This window comes from Aedes albopictus, chromosome 3, assembly GCF_035046485.1.
Source record: "Aedes albopictus strain Foshan chromosome 3, AalbF5, whole genome shotgun sequence".
Lineage (NCBI taxonomy): Eukaryota > Metazoa > Arthropoda > Insecta > Diptera > Culicidae > Aedes > Aedes albopictus.
Genome location: NC_085138.1, coordinates 217,407,591 through 217,427,217, shown reverse-complemented (window position 1 = coordinate 217,427,217; position 19,627 = coordinate 217,407,591). Strand labels below are relative to the sequence as shown.

Sequence of the window (19,627 nt, the reverse complement as noted above, 5' to 3'; positions counted from 1 at the left end):
ACCTTGGAAGCTCATTTATTAGCATTAGAGCAGTGAAAGGGTGCCCACAAGGCCCTTGATAGTTGATGATCTCCTCAAACAATCGGAAGCACATGGCTTTGAAATAATTGGCTTCGTTGATGACATAGTCATACTAGTCCGTGGTAAATATGACCATATTATGTTTTGGGTTCCAGGGCACTGTGGAATTGATGGAAACGAACTAGCTGATATGTTGGCAAGGCTTGGTTCGTCACACCAATTCATAGGACCAGAACCGTTTTGTGGTATATCTGACTGTTATTTCAGAATGGAATTTAAACTGGGAAAAAACCACTTTTGCGAGGCAGTCTTAGTTTCCATACTTTACATTATTATTATTATTAATATTTATTAAAGACACTTTACCACTTATGTGGCATTCGTGTCTGGATACTTTACAGAAAAAATAAAGAAATGGAGCCAAAACTACTTTTAGTATTGATTACAGCGTGCGCCAATGATACATATTATATTATACAGCGTGTGGCAATCATGCCAGTTATGGTAATATTTTTAAAATTCGGTTCCTTTTCTCACTATTTGCATGCATTCCTTATGGGGTTAGCCATAACTGGTACACTATGGCGAAAAAGGGTGCGTGGAAGCCGAAATTTTAAGAAAAATTATTTATTTTTACCATGATTTGAGGAAAATGTGGAGTTTAAATGAGTGCGACTATCTTTTGTGAACGTGATCTGTTGTTCACAAAATTTTTCTTGTTGATTTACATCGTTAAAGGGTGAAAATTAACTATGGCGAATAATTGGTACTATAGCCATAATTGGTACACTTACCCTATGTCACAATAGATCTAACAACTGGTTGTAGTGACTTAGATACCCAACAAGGAATAAAAAAAAAGTTGGGAAGTTAGTTTTATTCAGAGACTGTAAGTCATCCAGACACCAATAGGAAGGGCTAAATACAATCCGGATTCGCTTGTTGGGTCACGATTGCGCCCCGATTAGCGAACCGTATTCGTTCGTTGGGGCAAAAAATTGAGATTTTTTAGGGAAAACACCTGTAACTATTGAACCAAAAGAGATAAAGACCATTTCAGCGCACGAAACGACGCATCTTCAAATATTCTACATGTGTTTCTTGGGCGACTCTGATGAAAAATCGAAACTGAAAAAGTTAACGCCAGGAAATCGGTGTTTCTTGAACCACCCTAAGCTTATTCAGAAAAATATCTCTAGATCGATCAATTTTAAAGCTACATAAAAAGTTTCTTCAGCAAACTTGCTCAAAATTGATAGATCTACAGTCGAACCTCCATGAGTCGATGTTCTTTGAATTGATATCGACTCATGGAGGTAAATTTTTCCATACTGAAAAATAATTTCTGGGTTACTATGATGGTCCCTCAAAAAGCTTCCCGAAGGATTTTTGTTCCACCACTCGATATTTCCTTGAGTCGATGGTCCCTTCAATATCGACTCATGGAGGTTTTACTGTACAACTTCCTCGAAGAATGTATATACCTAGTTATTCTTGAAAATAAAAAAATTTGGTTCCCAATTTCTTTAAAAATATGGAGCACCCTAATTTTCATGTATATTGAAAAGAGGGCCTTATTTTTAAGGACAACTTTGTAGAAGACCATATTAATCTAAAAAATCATTTGAAGGCGCTGAATGCATATCTTTCCTCGTAAATCTGTTTCGTGGACCATTGTGCAGTGCTTTTAAGTTGCGTTTTGCCCCAACCAGTGAACATTCAACCATCGAGGCAGCCCATCTAACGAGCCTCCATCGAACGAATCGGCACTGTACAACTATGATTCCTTGAATTATCGGAACCCATATTCAAAAATATCAGCATTTTTTGCTATAAGATTTTTTCTTTTGGTGCATTTTAATTGTCAAAATGCAACCGTCTGAAACTATTGCATTTTGTAGTATGTCACAAAGAAGTTAAAACAAACGATTGAGAAATGACAAATATGTGGCAATTTAAAGTTGACTAATTTGGTTTGGTGCATTTTGATTGTCCGATACTGTATTCTTAGGCTGGATACTCTAATCCTATTTAAAACATACGATTAAAGCACTGTTTTTTGTATTGTTTACTATAATGCATGACAAAAAGAAAGAGATCGATTAGTGCTGCAGACCAAAAAAAAAAATGTATGAATATAGAGCGTATATTTATAATGGCATTCTGACCCTACAACGCATTAATTGTTATATGTACTTACATTAGCTTCTGATACGCTTCCGATTGTGATTGTGAATAAGTTGTTGACAATTCGCTTTCAGTAGAATCCTGTCGATTCTGTATGAACTCGAAAGGAATTGCTGGTGTTGTTTCCTGATATTCTAAATTGGATGTTTTATTGAACATAGCCACATTCATAGGAGATATTTGATGCGTGTTTTCCTCCTGAAATTAATTAGAATATTTGATTATTATTGAATTTTTAAAACGGGGTATTGGGACAAATATATAATTTTAGGCAAATTTTAGTTTATGTCACTATTACTTTTTTAGGCTCTTCCATGGCTCTAAGGATTGGTTTGGGCTGCAAATGGTGAGTCGATAAGGAGAGCGTCCAGTATAGCTCTGGTCCTCACAAGTTCCTACCTCATGCTTCCACGGGTCAAGCGATGACAAAGACCGCCAGCTAAGATTTGTGTGCTTAGCTGGTAGTGCAGCCTGGGCACTGTTGTCCTTCTGACTTCAGCTAGATTGAGGAGGTACGATTAGAGCGTCTGTTCACCAATGAGGTGCGGCTCAAACAGCGTCTGTTCTGGCATCCAGCGGCTTAGTAAGAAACATTGCACCACGCCCAGCTAGATCCAAGGTCAGGCTTGTCATTTGCTCCCGCAATGTGCCTCAAATGCATGTTTTTGTTCTCTTTATCTTTGTACGCTCCCACCGCTATCATTTGTGCGGGAGCGTAGCGCAAGGAGGAAGCATGCGAAAACAAAGAGAAACGTCGAACTATAAAAATCAGCTCAAAGAGAAACATTGTTGTGCATCATTTTTGAGGCTCCCGCAAAGTTGTTCGGCAATTTCACCGGCGTATTCCGCAGTATGATCGTTCCGTTCGCATTGCATGACACAATTGCATACATAAATACTTGTACGCTTGTTAATTATTGATTTTATGAGCATAAGTATATTTATGTTAACTCCCGGTGCACAAAGTGCCTCAATTTTGAGCAAACGCACTTTTTTGTGCAAACAAATCCGCACATGTTTCGGTGTCACAAGCTGCAAGCAGGAAGGTGAAAGAAACCGAGAGAAGCCACTCTGGCATTGGATGCGGGAGCGTGGTGCAGATTTTTTGTTCTCTTGTTTTGCTCTAAGGAGGATTCCATCTCTGTCCAAGGTGGTAGCCCCATCAGCGTTGCCGTGTGGTTGGGACGTTAAACAGAACTGGCACGATGGCGAGACAGGAGTCTTGGCGTAGGCCCAATAAGCCACCCGTAAAAATCCCCATTGCAAATAACATAGGAGAAAATATGACTCGATACAATCGGCAAAGACCCACGCGACGAAATAAGGACTAGGATTGGAAACTTGGAACATGGAATTGCAAGTCACTAGGTTTCGCAGGATGTGACAGGATAATTTACGACGAACTACATCCCCGCAACTTCGACATCGTGGCGTTGCAGGAACTTTGTTGGACTGGACAGAAAGTGTGGAAAAGCGGGCATCGAGCGGCTACCTTCTACCAAAGCTGTGGCACCACCAATGAACTGGGAACAGGATTTATAGTGTTGGGCAAGATGCGACAACGTGTGATCGGGTGGCAGCCGATCAACGCAAGGATGTGCATGTTGAGAGTTAAGGGCCGTTTTCTCAACTACAGCATCATTAACGTCCACTGCCCACACGAAGGGAGACCTGATGACTAGAAAGAAGCGTTCTACGCGCAGTTAGAGCAAACATACGATGGTTGCTCGCCGCGTGACATGAAAATCGTTGTCGGCGACATGAACGCGCAGGTAGGAAGGGAGGAAATGTACAGACCGGTAATCGGGCGAAACAGCCTGCACGCCGTATCGAATGATAACGGCCAGCGATGCGTAAACTTTGCAGCCTCCCGTGGTATGGTAGTCCGAAACACCTTCTTCCCCCGCAAAGATATCCACAAAGCCTCCTGGAGATCACCCGACCAACAAACAGAAAATCAAATCGACCACGTTCTAATCGACGGTAAATTCTTCTCGGATATAACCAATGTCCGCACATACCGCAGTGCGAATATAGATTCGGATCACTACTTAGTCGCTGTATGCATGCGCTCAAAACTTTCGACAGTTATCACCACGCGTCGAAGCCGAACGCCGCGGCTCAACATCGAGCAGCTGCGTAACGTAGAAGTGGCACAAGACTACGCGCAGCAGTTAGCAGTGGCCCTACCAACGGAAGAGCAGCTTGGCGCAGCTACACTTGAAGATGGCTGGAGGGACATCCGATCCGCCATAGGTATTACCTCGGCTACAGCACTAGGCTTCGCGAATCCGAATCACAGAAACGACTGGTACGACGGCGAATGTGAACAGTTGAAAAACGAGAAGAATGCAGCATGGGCGAGAAAGCTGCAACACCGTACGAGAGCGAATGAGGCACGTTACAAACAGGCGCGGAACAGGCAGAACTCAGTCTTCCGGGTGAAGAAGCGCCAGCAGGAAGAACGAGATCGCGAAGCGATGAAGGAGCTATACCGCGCTAAGGACACACGAAAGTTCTACGAGAAGCTGAACCGCTCGCGCAGAGGCTTTGTGCCACAAGCCGACATGTACCGAGATAATCACGGGAATATTCTCATGAGCGAGCGTGAGGTGGTCGAGAGGTGGCGGCAGCATTACGATGAGCACCTCAATAGCGACGTTGCAAGTACCGAAGGTGGCGTGGTAACAGATCTAGGAGTATGTGCACAGGACGGAAGACTTCCGGCCCCTGACCTCCAAGAGATTGAGGAGGAGGTTGGCCGGTTGAAAAACAACAAAGCCGCTGGAGCAGATCAACTACCAAGAAAGCTTCTAAAATACGGTGGAGAAGCACTGGTGAGAGCACTACACTGGGTCATTACCAAGATTTGGGAGGAGGAAGTATTACCGGAGGAATGGATGGAAGGTATCGTGTGTCCCATCTACAAAAAAGGCGACAAGTTGAATTGCGGGAACTACCGCGCGATCACACTACTGAGCGCTGCCTACAAGATATTCTCTCAAATTTTATGCCGCCGACTATCACCGATTGCAAGAGAGTTCGTGGGGCAATATCAGGCTGGATTTATGAGTGAACGCGCTACAACAGACCAGATGTTCGCTATCCGCCAGGTGTTGCAGAAACGCCGCGAATACAATGTGCCCACACATCACTTGTTCATCGATTTCAAATCGGCGTATGATACAATCGATCGAGAACAGCTATGGCAGATTATGCACGAATACGGATTCCCGGATAAACTGACACGGTTGATCAAGGCGACGATGGATCGAGTAATGTGCGTAGTTCGAGTATCAGGGACACTCTCGAGTCCCTTCGAATCTTGTGGAGGGTTACGGCAAGGTGATGGTATTTCGTGTTTGCTGTATAACATTCCTTTACAGGGTGTAATTAGGAGAGCGGGGATAAACACGAGTGGGACGATTTTCACGAAGTCCGTTCAGCTGCTTGGTTTCGCTGATGATATTGATATTATTGCTCGTAAATTTGAGACGATGGCGGAAACGTACATCCGACTAAAGAGTGAAGCCAAACGAATAGGATTTGTCATTAATGTGTCAAAGACAAAGTACATGATGGCAAAGGGCTCCAGGGAGGAATCAGCGCGCCCGCCACCCCGAATTTATATCGACGGTGATGAAATCGAAGCGGTTGAACAATTCGTGTACTTGGGCTCACTGGTGACCGCCGACAACGACACCAGCAGAGAAATTCAGAGGCGCATTGTGGCAGGAAATCGTGCTTACTTTGGACTCCGCAGAACTTTACGATCGAATAAAATTCGCCGTAACACGAAGTTTACCATCAACAAAACGCTGATTAGACCGGTCGTCCTCTATGGGCACGAAACATAGACCCTACGTGCAGAGGACCAACGCGCCATTGGAGTTTTCGAACGGAAGGTGTTGCGTACCATCTACGGCGGAGTGCAGATGGAAGACGAGACTTGGAGGAGGTGAATGAACCACGAGCTGCATCAGCAGCTGAGAGAACCAACCATCGTCCATACCGCGAAAATCGGGATGCTACGGTGGGCGGGTCACGTCATCAGGATGTCGGATAGCAACCCGACTAAAATGGTTCTCGAGAGTCATCCGACCGGTACAAGAAGACGTGGTGCGCAGCGTGCTAGGTGGGTTGACCAAGTGGAGGACGATCTGCGGACCCTACGCAGAGTGCGGAACTGGAGACAAACAGCCATGGACCGAGTGGAATGGAGACGGCTACTATGTACAGCAGAAACCACCCCGGCCTTAGCCTGATCGGTAAGTAAAGGTAAGTATGGCTCTAAGGATCTTTAGATAACCTAGTAGTAGAAATGGCTTTAGATCGCTAACTTAAAGACGGCGGGTTCGATTCTCGTTTCGGTCGAGTAAATTTTCTCAACTTACCTGGGCATATTGTATCATTGAATTGCGCCTTTGGTTCACCACTGAACTGCGCACTCAGTCTTTATAAGTGCGAAAACGTTAATAAAAGTGCGCGATTGCATCAAAACCAGTTGATTTCTTTGGCGCACTATTTCTTTGATTTATGCTGAATAAGTGCTCTGAACACACCGAGTTGATTTGTTGCAATCACGCACTTTTATTTACGTTTTCGCACTCTTGAAAGCTCGTGTGCTAGTCCAGTGGTGAAATAAATGCGCTATACTTGCCTAATAATATACAAATTTATGCAATGGCAGGCAAAGAATAACTACCGATGTGCTCAAGCAGCACTAAGTGCCAGTGGAAACTTAGTACCAGAATAAAGAAGAATAAGATGGCACTAAGAATCAAGTTTGTAATCTAGCGGGACAAAATTAGTTACTCCTAAATGAAGCATTTCTGACACATGGTGCCTGCGACATTTTTTTTTTTGCTATAAACTAAGAGCTTTTTTCTCTCTCTTTTTACTGGCTCAGACCTTTAGATCCATAAAGCTACGAGTTATTTTCAAGTTATTGTGCCTTTGAATTATAATTTTTATGAATTCAACTCCTGTACAACAAAAAACCTGTTTACAGCGCAGGTCCTTTGTGACTTGTGTACTATTTGGGAAGGGTTGTGAAATAAACTAAGGGCTTCAATTGCAAAAATGTAGTTGATGGTAGCTCAATCGCATGGGTGGCGATTCTTGGCGTCCTCGCCTGGTGTTGCCACGGGGGGGAGGGGGTTAGGTTACACCCCCCTCCCAGAGCCAAAATTTGTGGAACAAATTTCCAGTATAAAGCGCTTTACGTCGATTTATGAATAGAATTGTTCATTATTGTTTACAAAATGTAAGTGTCAAAGACATATTCTACCGTGACATTACAACGTTTTGACGCCTTTTTGGGAAGATTTTACACTGTAACGCATAAATACGACCACAAACCTCAAATATTTTTGCATATTCGGATTCCTAGTAATATTTGCGATAAGTATGAGCTAATGAACGTTTAGTTTTCATTAGAAAAGTTGGTTCAATACGTGGTATCGTCACAGTAGAAGAGAATGTGTCCAAATCAAAACAGGTATCATTGACCGTTGAAAACCCCTCCCTGAGACAATCCCTGACTACGCCACTGCGTCCTCGGAAAAGTTGTTTATTTTGACAAAACAAACAACTCAAAATTCTTCAGTCTACTGTTTTAGAGTTATTTTTAAAATGAAATGAAATAAATGAACATCAGTTCCAAGCCTATTTTGACCATTTTACTAGAAACCATGGGTCTCCAGTTAGCCTAGTGGTTAAGGCTATGAATCGCCAATCCAGAGATGGCAGGTTCGATTCCCGTTCCGGTCGAGAAAACTTTTTCGACTCTCTGGGCATAGTGTATCATTGTACTCACAATATACAAATTCATGCAATGGTAGACAAAGAAAGCCCTTCAATTAATAACTGTGGAAGTGCTCAAAGAATACTAAGTTGAAGCGAGGCAGGCCAAGTCCCAGTGGGAACGTAGAGCCATAAAGAAGAAGAAGAAAACCTAGAAACCATGTGAGTTGAAAATATTTCCTAATTGACTCTTGAAAGTGTCCCGGTAAACAGTTGGACGCAAGCTATTTCATGATAACTTTATAACAAAAAGCAATTATCTCGAAAATACCAAAATACACACAAAAACAGCTAAATATACCTCTATATATACCTCTATTAAATGTGTTAGTGTTCCGTCAAATTTCACCCAATATTCTTTGAGATATAGAGTATTGAAATTATGTTTAACCCTAAAAGGGATACCTGGGGTCCATTGGACCCCAGGCGCCTTTCAGAGCTCGTCTTTGATGGAACACACTCAGCGAGGTGACGAAACTGAGGCCATAAAGGTATCCCTTTTAGGGTTAATAAACCATGAAGCTTTAGTAAAAGTTCAATAATTTTCAAGAAACTTATTCAATTGGGTTCTTTAGTGGTATCCAGATTATTTCATAATCCGATTCTCCGCCCAAAAATTAGTCGAAATCCAAAATTTCATAATTTTTGGAGTCCGGGAACTACAGGGGATGGCCAAAATGTTTGGGATAGGCAACTTTTTTTTCTCTCACAAAAAAGTTCAACATGCTATAACTTTTCATAGAGGGCATCAAAAAATCTCAAATTTTGACTGTTTGTCAACCTATTATATGTGCATCATTGGTACAAATTTGGGCTCGATTGATAAATTTTTCGCAAAGTTAGAACCGTTTGGGTAAAACACTATTTTTTAGACAACTCATTTTTGAGCTGTCATATCTCGGAAACCAGTGAACCGAATTGGATGAAATTTTGAACGTACACTAACAATATGTGAATGCTTCACAAACTATTAAAACTTAGATACTTTTTAAACGTTGAAAAAAGTTATCATGGTTTGACACTTTTTGGATTTTTCTTGAAAAAAATGTAATTTTTTTACATCAATGTCAATAAATTTTAGTGTTGATATCCAAAGATTTTCCACTTCTGTTCTTAAGTTATCTCTAATCAGATATATTAGAGCCTATTTAGATTGAAGGAAGAACACATGTAATATTTTTTGTGTGGTATTGTAAATTTGACTTATTTTCCTCTATATGGGTAAAACTTTCAACCCGGTATAACTTAATTCGCCGCGAGAAAATATTACATTTTATAACGATGTATTAAGTATCAATATATTGTTGATGAACGTTAAAAAATTCATTCAATTCGGTTTACTGGTTTCCGAGATATGACAGCACAAAAATGAGTTGTCTAAAAAATAGTGTTTTACCCGAACGGTTCTAACTTCGCGAAAAATTAATCAATCGAGCCCAAATTTGAACCAATGATGCACATATAATAGGTTGACAAACAGTCAAAATTTGAAATTTTTCGATGCCCTCTATGAAAAGTTACAGCATGTTGATTGTTTTTTGTGGGAGAAAAAAAGTTGCCTATCCCAAACATTTTGGCCATCCCCTGTATTTTTAAAATTCATTTAAAGGTTGTATGGGGAATTTTTTTTGTTCGGGTCGAACTGTCATTTTATCGATTGAACTGTCATTCTATCCACGAAAATTAAAACTGTTTTGTGTTTTGACGTGAATTTATTGGATTTCAATACCTTTGTTTTGATGGTTAAATTACATCAAAACAAAGGTATTGGAATCCAATAAATTCACGTCATATTCAGAAAAATGAGCTCTTTCGATTAGGCTGTAGAAAATAGCAATATTTTATTCACTAAACAACCCAATTTCGCTCAAAACTTTACCAATCATCAATGTATGATTTGATTGTACGACATTTCCCCGAAAACCAGTTCCCCGAATGAAGTTTCCCCGAATGTTTTTTCCCCGAATGTACCATTTCCCCGAAAAGATTATTACATATGCCATTTAACATTGACCCAATGCACAACTAGGGGCATCCGGTCTTTAGGACGAAGTACGCTTAGCCAAAGTACGCTTAGCCAAAGTACGTCAGACCGAAGTACGTTAAGCCGAATGGGTTGCAAAGCTAACGTTCATAGGGTAGAATGGGTCAGTAGGCCGTCTTCTTAATTTTCTTCATAAACAATGTTGAAATTTGTTTTCGAAGGCCTAGAAGATGTTTGAGCCCCTTGAGTGTTTTACATTCCTCGAATCTAGGGAATTCTATGGATACTGGGATATACTTCCATGATTTTACAATATTTCTTTATTCTTTTCCCTTTTCTCACATAGATGATTTCTTGATATTGATGTTATACTGTTACTGAAGTACTGATGATCAACCCAAGTAACATGTTGATAGGCAATTAGTCTTGTAGAGGTTTTGAAAACCGCCATAAATCTTTCTATCTATTATTTTGGCTTTATTTTGGTTCTAAGAACCTCTTCTAGTGTATTTGACTAAACAATGTTACTTGGGATGTGATCACCCTGCCAACATTCCATCTGAAAATTTCGCCTCTTTTTATAACACGTAGTGGTTTTTAGTTGTAATATTGCATAGCTTATTGCCGGTAGTAATTTATCAAACCACTGACTGTCCTATGACAGATTACCCTTCTTTGAGAAGTCGGCTGTTCTTTTGAGTATTGGGTTATATATGATCAAACTGAGTATTTTCTTGGCTTTCAACTCAGTTGTAATGATGCTCGTCTGGCATAATGCTACTTTCGGCCTAATGATTGAAGCCTAACGTACTTCGGCCTGACATACTTCTGCCTGAAGATCCAGCAGCGTCTTTTTGGCTAAATTAATAACCTTTCATTTAATAAAATTTTCCTTCTTTCAAACATAGGCTGTTCTTTCAAGTAGAACTGCTCAATCAATCATCAGTTATTTGACTGCTGCTATATTTATTTTTTTTTGTGACCGACTGTTCTAGTAGGTATCTATAGGCGTTATAGTAGAAATCTTCATCAAAGATTCTCCCTTCTTTCATCATATACTGTTCTTTCAAAATATTGCCGGCGGTCTAACTACTAGTATGTTCTGTAGAAATGTCAATTCTAAATTCTACTTCGGTCATGGTTAATCCATTGATTTACAAAAAAAAAAACTGAAGAGTGCTTAGCTTCAAATCTGTTTGTCAAACAAATTGAATTACATTGACTTTTGTTTTAAAGCCTGTTAATACACATTAAAATTGTGCTCATAGACTTCCTTCGCTAGCAAGAATACTTTAAGACTTAAAGTTGAAGTCATCTGGATCATGTGTTTTACAATGACAATGAACTTTAGCCGATTACTACCATAATCACGATGACTCGTTTTAAAAGTATTATGCGTTTAAAGGGCGTTTTCATCGATTGAAAATTCAAAAATAAATAGAAAGAACAGCCTATGAATAAAAGAAGGGAAAATTATGATGAGCGTGGTCTTAGTCGAGTGCCATGTAATTTTCAATCAGTACAACAGAAAAGAACGACCAATATTCAAAAAAAAAGCAAACCTCATTGAAGCATCATGAAGAACATTATAACTCGAAGAATTCATGGTAAGAGGGAATGCACAATATCAATTAGATGTGAATGTTTCCATGACCTTGATATCTTTCTAAAGACTACACATCGGCACACTTTGTACAGTCGAGTCTCTTACTAAACGAATTCCTATTAAACGGACTCCTATTAAACGAACTCCTACTAGACAGGGGTGAGCGTTATAGGAGACTAAGAGCTTATGGGATTTCGGCATTTTGGGGGTGTGGTCTATTATCTCGGGTGTGTTAAGAGTTAACGCAATACTTTCTTCGGAAAAGTTTTAGGGCTTGATAAGATCTACCATTTAGAACTTTGGTTCATATGATTAGTTGGCAATTTGGCCGCTAGAGGGACCAGCAACAATTTGATGCTAAATTTCACTACGGGAACCATATCAGGTTGTCAAGCAAACGTTACGATATGCGACAGCTCAAGACCCTGATAATTTGGAAGGATAGTGTCTTCGGGAAAGTTGTTGGGTACGCCAATAACTTACTGACGATGAGTTGCGAAGTTCGAAATTCCTCCACTGGGCGGCGCTAGTGAGCAAGTAAATTTTCAAAACCTCATATCTCAGAATCCCGATAACTTAGGAATATGGTGTCTTCGGCAAAGTTGATCAGTGTGACATGAACTTACATAAAAATAAACACTTGTTTCGCAATTCTGCAACTAGGCGGCGTTTACCGGGTTTTTTCGTCTTTTTTCGATATTTTTGGCTGTTTTTCGGCTTGGCAAAACTAGTGTCGCTCCCCCCGATAACTTAGAAAGTTGATGTCTTCGGAAAAGTTGATCAGAATGACAAGAACTTACATAAAAATAAACACTTGGTTCAAAATTCTGCCACTAGGAGGCGCTAGTGAACTTTCAAATTTTAGAAATCTCATAGCTCAGAATCCTGATAATTTAGGAAGCTGGTGTTTTCGGCAAAGTTGGTCAGTATGACATAAACTTACATAAAAATAAACATTTGTTTCGCAATTCTGCCACTAGGCGGCGCTAGTGAACATACAAATTTTAGAAATCTCATAGCTCAGAATCCTGATAATTTAGAAAGTTGGTGTCTTCGGCAAAGTTGATCAGAATGACATAAACTTACATAAAAATAAACACTTGTTTCGCAATTCTGCCACTAGGCGGCGTTTACCGGGTTTTTTCGTCTTTTTTCGATATTTTTGGCTGTTTTTCGGCTTGGCAAAACTAGTGTCGCTCCCCCCGATAACTTAGAAAGTCGATGTCTTCGGAAAAGTTGATCAGAATGACAAGAACTTACATAAAAATAAACACTTGGTTCAAAATTCTGCCACTAGGAGGCGCTAGTGAACTTTCAAATTTTAGAAATCACATAGCTCAGAATCCTGATAATTTAGGAAGTTGGTGTTTTCGGCAAAGTTGGTCAGTATGACATAAACTTACATAAAAATAAACATTTGTTTCGCAATTCTGCCATTAGGCGGAGTTTACCGGGTTTTTTCGTCTTTTTTCGATTTTTTTGGCGGTTTTTCGGCTCAGCAAAACTAGTGTCGCTCCCCCCGATAACTTAGAAAGATGGTGTCTTCGGCAAAGTTGATCAGAATGACATAAACTTACATAAAAATAAACAATTGTTTCGCAATTCTGCCACTAGGCGGCGCTAGTGAACATACAAATTTTAGAAATCTCATAGCTCAGAATCCTGATAACTTAGAAAGTTGGTGACTTCGGCAAAGTTTATCAGAATGACATAAACTTACATAAAAATAAACAATTGTTTCGCAATTCTGCCACTAGGCGTCGTTAGTGAACATGTAAAGCCGAAAAACCGCCAAAAAAGTCGAAAAAAGACGAAAAAACCCGGTAAACGCCGCCTAGTGGCAGAATTGCGAAACAAATGTTTATTTTTATGTAAGTTTATGTCATACTGATCAACTTTGCCGAAAACACCAACTTCCTAAGTTATCAGAATTCTGAGCTATGATATTTCTAAAATTTGCAAGTTCACTAGCGCCTCCTAGTGGCAGAATTTTGAAACAAGTGTTTATTTTTATGTAAGTTTATGTCATTCTGATCAACTTTGCCGAAGACACCAACTTTCTAAGTTATCAGGATTCTGAGCTATGAGATTTTTAAAATTTGCATGTTCACTAGCGCCGCCTAGTGGCAGAATTGCGAAACAAGTGTTTATTTTTATGTATGTTTATGTCACACTGATCAACTTTGCCGAAGACACCATATTCCTAAGTTATCGGGATTCTGAGATATGAGGTTTTGAAATTTTACTTGCTCACTAGCGCCGCCCAGTGGAGGAATTTCGAACTTCGCAACTCATCGTCAGTAAGTTATTGGCGTACCCAACAACTTTCCCGAAGACACTATCCTTCCAAATTATCAGGGTCTTGAGCTGTCGCATATCGTAACGTTTGCTTGACAACCTGATATGGTTCCCGTAGTGCAATTTAGCATCAAATTGTTGCTGGTCCCTCTAGCGGCCAAATTGCCAACTAATCATACGAACCAAAGTTCTAAATGGTAGATCTTATCAAGCCCTAAAACTTTACCGAAGAAAGTATTGCGTTAACTCTTAACACATCCGAGATAATAGGCCACACCCCCAAAATGCCGAAATCCCATAAGCTCTTAGTCTCCTATTAAGCGGATTCCTATTGCGCCCCCCGACCAGTGATCTTATAAGAGTCTCGACTGTACTCAGGCTTACTTTCCGCTACTTCGTTTCAATGACTAGTTCAGACAATGGAATTAATCAAGAAAATGATTAGTAACCAGTACTAAAAGTAGTATTATAAATATTTCGGGGAAACGGTAAATTCAGGGAAACGGTTCGTTCGGGGAATCGTTTTTCGGGGAAATAACTTTCGGGGAAACTTCATTCGGGGAACTGGTTTTCGGGGAAATGTCGTACAATCTATGATTTATAATTGGTCAAAATTTCAACGTTTTTCATTGACGTATAAAAAAGTTATGAACCAGGGTTCCTGATTTCCACTTTTCATCTTCTTCTATACTCGAATACAGTCAGCAGCGAACGGTTGTCGCTTTAGTTTGTGTGTTTGCTTGTCAGCGACGATAGCAAACACCGGCGAACGGTGGGAAGCCATACATGGAATTTAAACATTCGTCCACATTCGCATCGCAAGCGATGGAGAGGTGATGCGATTCGTGAGTGAATTGCGCGTACGAATATTTGAAGTTTTCAAAAAATGTTTATTATTTTCTTTACTAATCTAGCATTTCAACAACAATACACTAAAAACGTATGCATTACATGCAGAAATTCTCTTCTAGTTATGATAATAGCCGCTTCGATCGCTCACCAGCATAGGTCACCATTCGCCATTCATTCATTCGCTTGCGATCCAAACTGCGACGATCGGCCACGAATATCCATGTCAACCAGCTTGCGCATCGCTTCCCACTGGTGATGGGGTTGCGTGTTTGATCACGACTATCCGCTTGCTGCATCTTTCTCGATTCGCTTCAGCAAAGAGGAGTGAATATGAATGGAGTGAGGCGAATTTACCGATCCTTGTTATGAACATTTGAATGAAAAGTCATTTTGGCGAAAAAAATGCTATACGGACAATTGATTGATACACTGTAGCTTAACGTAAGTATGAACCGGTATACTTGAATGTTCAAGGTTTATAGGTAACTATGTAAATGTATTAATAAGGATCATACAAAGGCACCGGAGATAGATAACTCGTGGATGTGTTTGTACCCGACAGAAGGGCATACCTTACAAATACCATACGAAGAGCAACATGTGCTCTAATATCTAAAATTGTTATTGCTGCGTTATTCTATGAAATGTTATGAGAACATCACAACAACAGTTGGAGGTATTTGATCAGAATATGGTATTGATATAGTATTTGTTGGTTCAGCAGTGGACATAATCGAAGAACAAGATTTGCTATTATATCATGAAGTCATCGAGCAAATGAAACATTTAATAACAAGAAATGTTATTAGTTTGTTATTCAATAACTTTGGGATAACAAATACATCACTTCAAATTACAAATTACAAATTACAAATTTTTGTTATTTTGTCTCTTATTACCACCTTATGAAGGGCATATCAAGGTATGGTAGTATTCAAGATAAATACCTTGGTATGTTATTCTCTTGTTATTTTCTTCTGCTCGGGTAGAAAAGAGGAAAAACTAGATTGTAAGTATTTTGTTGATTTTTAATGTATTGTTGTTTTAACCCTAAAAGGGATACTTTCATGGCCTCAGTTTCGTCACCTCGCTGAGTGTGTTCCATCAAAGAGGAGCTCTGAAAGGCGCCTGGGGTCCAATGGACCCCAGGTATCCCTTTTAGGTTTAATGTTGAATATATTTATTTCTACTTGAGTTTGCTGTCCATCGACATTACTTCAGAATCGAATATATTTAGTTCTAGTTGAGTTTATTGTCCATCGACATACTTCAGAATCGTATACAATGCTTTGCGGTCTTTGACAAAGTCCTCCGGCATATCTATGGCTACTGTTCTATTATGCTGTTCGGTTATGCTGTTTAAGGAAAATATAACCCCCTTACGAGAAAAATGCGAAAAAGATGGGTAACACCATTTCATTTTAAATTACAAATTATACCTATACATCATATGATGAAGAGTTAACATACCTGACTAGTTTGACTACATTCCTTCAACGACATTGCAGGGTTTTCCGAAGCACTTTTTACACCGGGTGATGTTTCGTTTGGCCTGGTGTCAGCAGTAAATGTAGAAGTCCCAGATGTTTCCAAAATAGTGACGTCTTGAGTTGTAGATGAAACTACTACCGCTGCTGCCTGGCGCTCAGATCCCAACTGCGCCTGGCGTTCCCTTTCCTGAGCTCTACGCTGATTTAATAGCTCATTGTCGAGCTGTCGAACCTCACGAGCTTCGCGCTGGAAGTGTGAATTCACATTGGTCAATAGGTATGTACAAATTATTTGTTACTGATATTAATAAGCAATACACGATGTTCGGGTTGGAAATCTAAATGTGACTATATAGTGAGCTATATAATAGGCCTGCTCACGTTTTCAAAATCTTTCTCTGATTGTCAAGTCCACCTTCATATTTTAATGGCATCCAAAAAGTAGTAACTGGTCAAAGTTTTGGTCAAATAAAGAGGTGCATCAATCAATTTGGTCTTTTCTAACTTCAAAATTCGGATTACAAATGTGATAAGTAAGTATGTTTCCTTTGAATTTATAGGCATATGTTGTTCGCCGAACTTGTATCAAACAAGTATATCTTCGAATTTGTGCTAAATGAATTAATTTTCGTCAAGTTTCAGTTTAGTTATGATTTTTTGAAGTTCGAAAATAATCAAAAGACACTAAATTGATTTGATGCACTTCTTAATTTCAATAGATTTGGCTAAAATTTTGATCCGGTAATTCTTTTTGGATACCAATCAAAATATGAGGATGGACTTGAGAATCAGAAAAAATTTAAAAAAAAATGGACAGTCCTACTATATAAGTTGCAAAATATTGTACATATTGATTTATTTTAGACCGAAGTCGATATTTGAAATCAAATATCCCCAACAAAAGTTCGCCGAAGTAAAAACGTCGGCATTCTAATTGAAGTGTCGCCGACACAGGTAATCCTTATGCGTCGGCGAACACCAAATTAGAATGCTGACGTCGAATTTCGCCGAAGTTTTGACTTCCGAAGTTCCAACTTTCTCTCGCATGATCAATATTGTGCACTAAATACGTAACATTGGAAAAATGGAACACAACTTTTGAATATTTTATTACATAACAGTTAACTATATTGTTTTAAATCGGTTTCCATACGCAGTTAGAAAAAAGATCAAGGAATCTCCTGATTTTTCCTGGTGGAAATTGTTGATCAAGGTTCCAGAAATCTTTTTTAAACAAAATTTTAAATGGTTTCTGAAAAACTGCTAAACTTTTTTCTCTAGGAAAAAAAATCAGGAGATACAGGGGATAGACAAAATGATTGGGACAGGCGACATTTTCACTTTTCAAAAAAAGCTCAACTAGATGTAACTTCTCAAAAAGTGCATCAAAAAAATTAAATTTTTACTGTAAGTTGATCAACTAGTTATATATCAAAGTCACAAATTTGAGAAAGATCGAGCTATTCTACATGAAGTTAAAAAAGATTCTAGCTGTGGGCTTCGTGGCCGAGCGATTAGTGGCGTCAGTCTTTAAGCGACTCGTGTGGGATCGATTCCCGCTTCAGGCGGGGAAAACTTTCGGCTACTGGGTGTTAAATGTGTTGTCCGTTGTCTAATGTTAGTAATGTTCAGCCTGTGAGACCTCTGGCCGAAGACGATGTAATTGTATTTTTAGGGCATAATTATCGGATAGTCTAGTTATATAATGAGCTTTGAAAAACGTTCAACTTTTCTTAAAATTGTTTATAAGAAAAAAAGTTATAGTGATTCATTTTGTTTTATGATGTTTTAGTAATTTGGTCTATTTTCAACATGCATTCCATATTTCTTTTCCATTTATTGCCGATTATTTTACAAAACATATTTATATTGAAGTCTAGTGCAGAGAATTTATATAAACTATAATTAAATGAACTACAATTACCATCTTTAATTTAATCGATGTTGAATTTTGGCTATTTTGGGGTTATATTAAAACAAATCTTATCGACATTTTTTTTCCGTGTTATTAATTTAAAGCGTACATGTATTGTGATGAAACTATGTAAACTTTGGTCTAGAATACGTTTTTTACCATCAATTAAAAACGAATAACGATATGTGTTACGTGGATGTATAGCAGTGTCGTGTGCTGGGAAAAGGGTGTAAATCTTCATTCACTTTGACTATGGAGTTCCACTTATGTTATATCCCTTTCGGGGCGGAGCGCAAAAAGTGGAATTTCCATACAAATGGCTAAACTTTGGCAGTCCAGAACTTTTAGATTTTCCAAAAAAGTAATAATTTGTGTTCCTTATTTGGAAGAACTACCTCTCTATCTTTCAAATTCTAGCTTTGACCACCTAGATAAACAGGAAATAAAAAATATGCGACAGATAAAACTTTTTCATGTTTTACGTATTTTCTCCACTTTTTGTTTAAATTTTTGTGGTAAATCTCAAATGAAACGTAAACAAAAGTTTGTTTGCACACATACAAGTATACATAATAGGTCAGTAATCAAAACAATTTCTATCCCATAAAACAAAGACACAACAGAAGAAAAATATGCAAAACTGTTACTGCTCAACAGCATAATTGTGCTGGTTCGTCACGAAAGGGATATGATAGTACGCCACAATACTGGGTTTATGGTAGGCGGTATCCTCGGCAGGGTGCAAAATGTCCGAAGTCATTGATTGAAAACAGCACGAATTTGAATAATTCTGCACTGAATATTCAAAACATGCATTTTCATTTTCGCTCTTCCTCTTCATACAGGCAGTTATTTCATGGTCATTGAATATGAAACCGATCAAGAAACATCTTCAAAATTACCTACGTTTATGGCTACGATTCCCACCAAAAACACTCCACGACAATCAAATGGGACAAGATCTGTGTAAAGCACCATCAAATGTAATCGAAAAGCTCATATTTTATCAGCAATTTAACATTTTGTAGCTTGCTTACAAATATTCACTGACTTTCATTCAGCTGAAAAACGAGTATCGAGCAGCTGACTATGAATATGCAGGCATGTGAATGAAAATTGCCGCCCGGTGAACTTTAGCGCGTCTGCTCGAAAATTTTGCGCACTGATCCTCGGACGGCGCGTGCCCATCCGCCCATCAGAGAGCACGAACTCCACGCCTTCTTGTGTCAACCGGATCAGTAGTAAACACCAGCTTTGCAGGGTTGTTGTCCGGTATTCTTGCAACATGCCCTGCCTACCGTATCCTTCCGGCTCAGGTCACCTTCTGGATACTGGGTTCGCCGTAAGGTGCAGCGAGCTCGTGGATCATTCTTCTACGCCACACACCGTTCTCCTGCACACCATCGGAGATCGTCCTTAGCACGCGTCGCCCGAAAACTCCGAGTGCTTGCAGGTCCTTCTCGAGCCAG

General features: G+C 39.4%; 1 protein-coding gene across 2 annotated transcripts in view; it reads right to left on the bottom strand.

The window, feature by feature from the left end:
- LOC109411905 (voltage-gated potassium channel subunit beta-2) overlaps nt 1-19,627 on the bottom strand; it is a 167,785-nt gene that overhangs the window by 75,877 nt on the left and 72,281 nt on the right. For both annotated transcript variants that reach the window (XM_062858905.1, XM_062858904.1), the window contains exons 5-6: nt 16,224-16,490; nt 2,222-2,406 (exon numbers count right to left, since the gene is read on the bottom strand). In XM_062858905.1, coding sequence (XP_062714889.1) covers nt 2,222-2,406; nt 16,224-16,490 — 452 coding nt within the window. The remainder of the gene's footprint in view (nt 1-2,221; nt 2,407-16,223; nt 16,491-19,627) is intronic.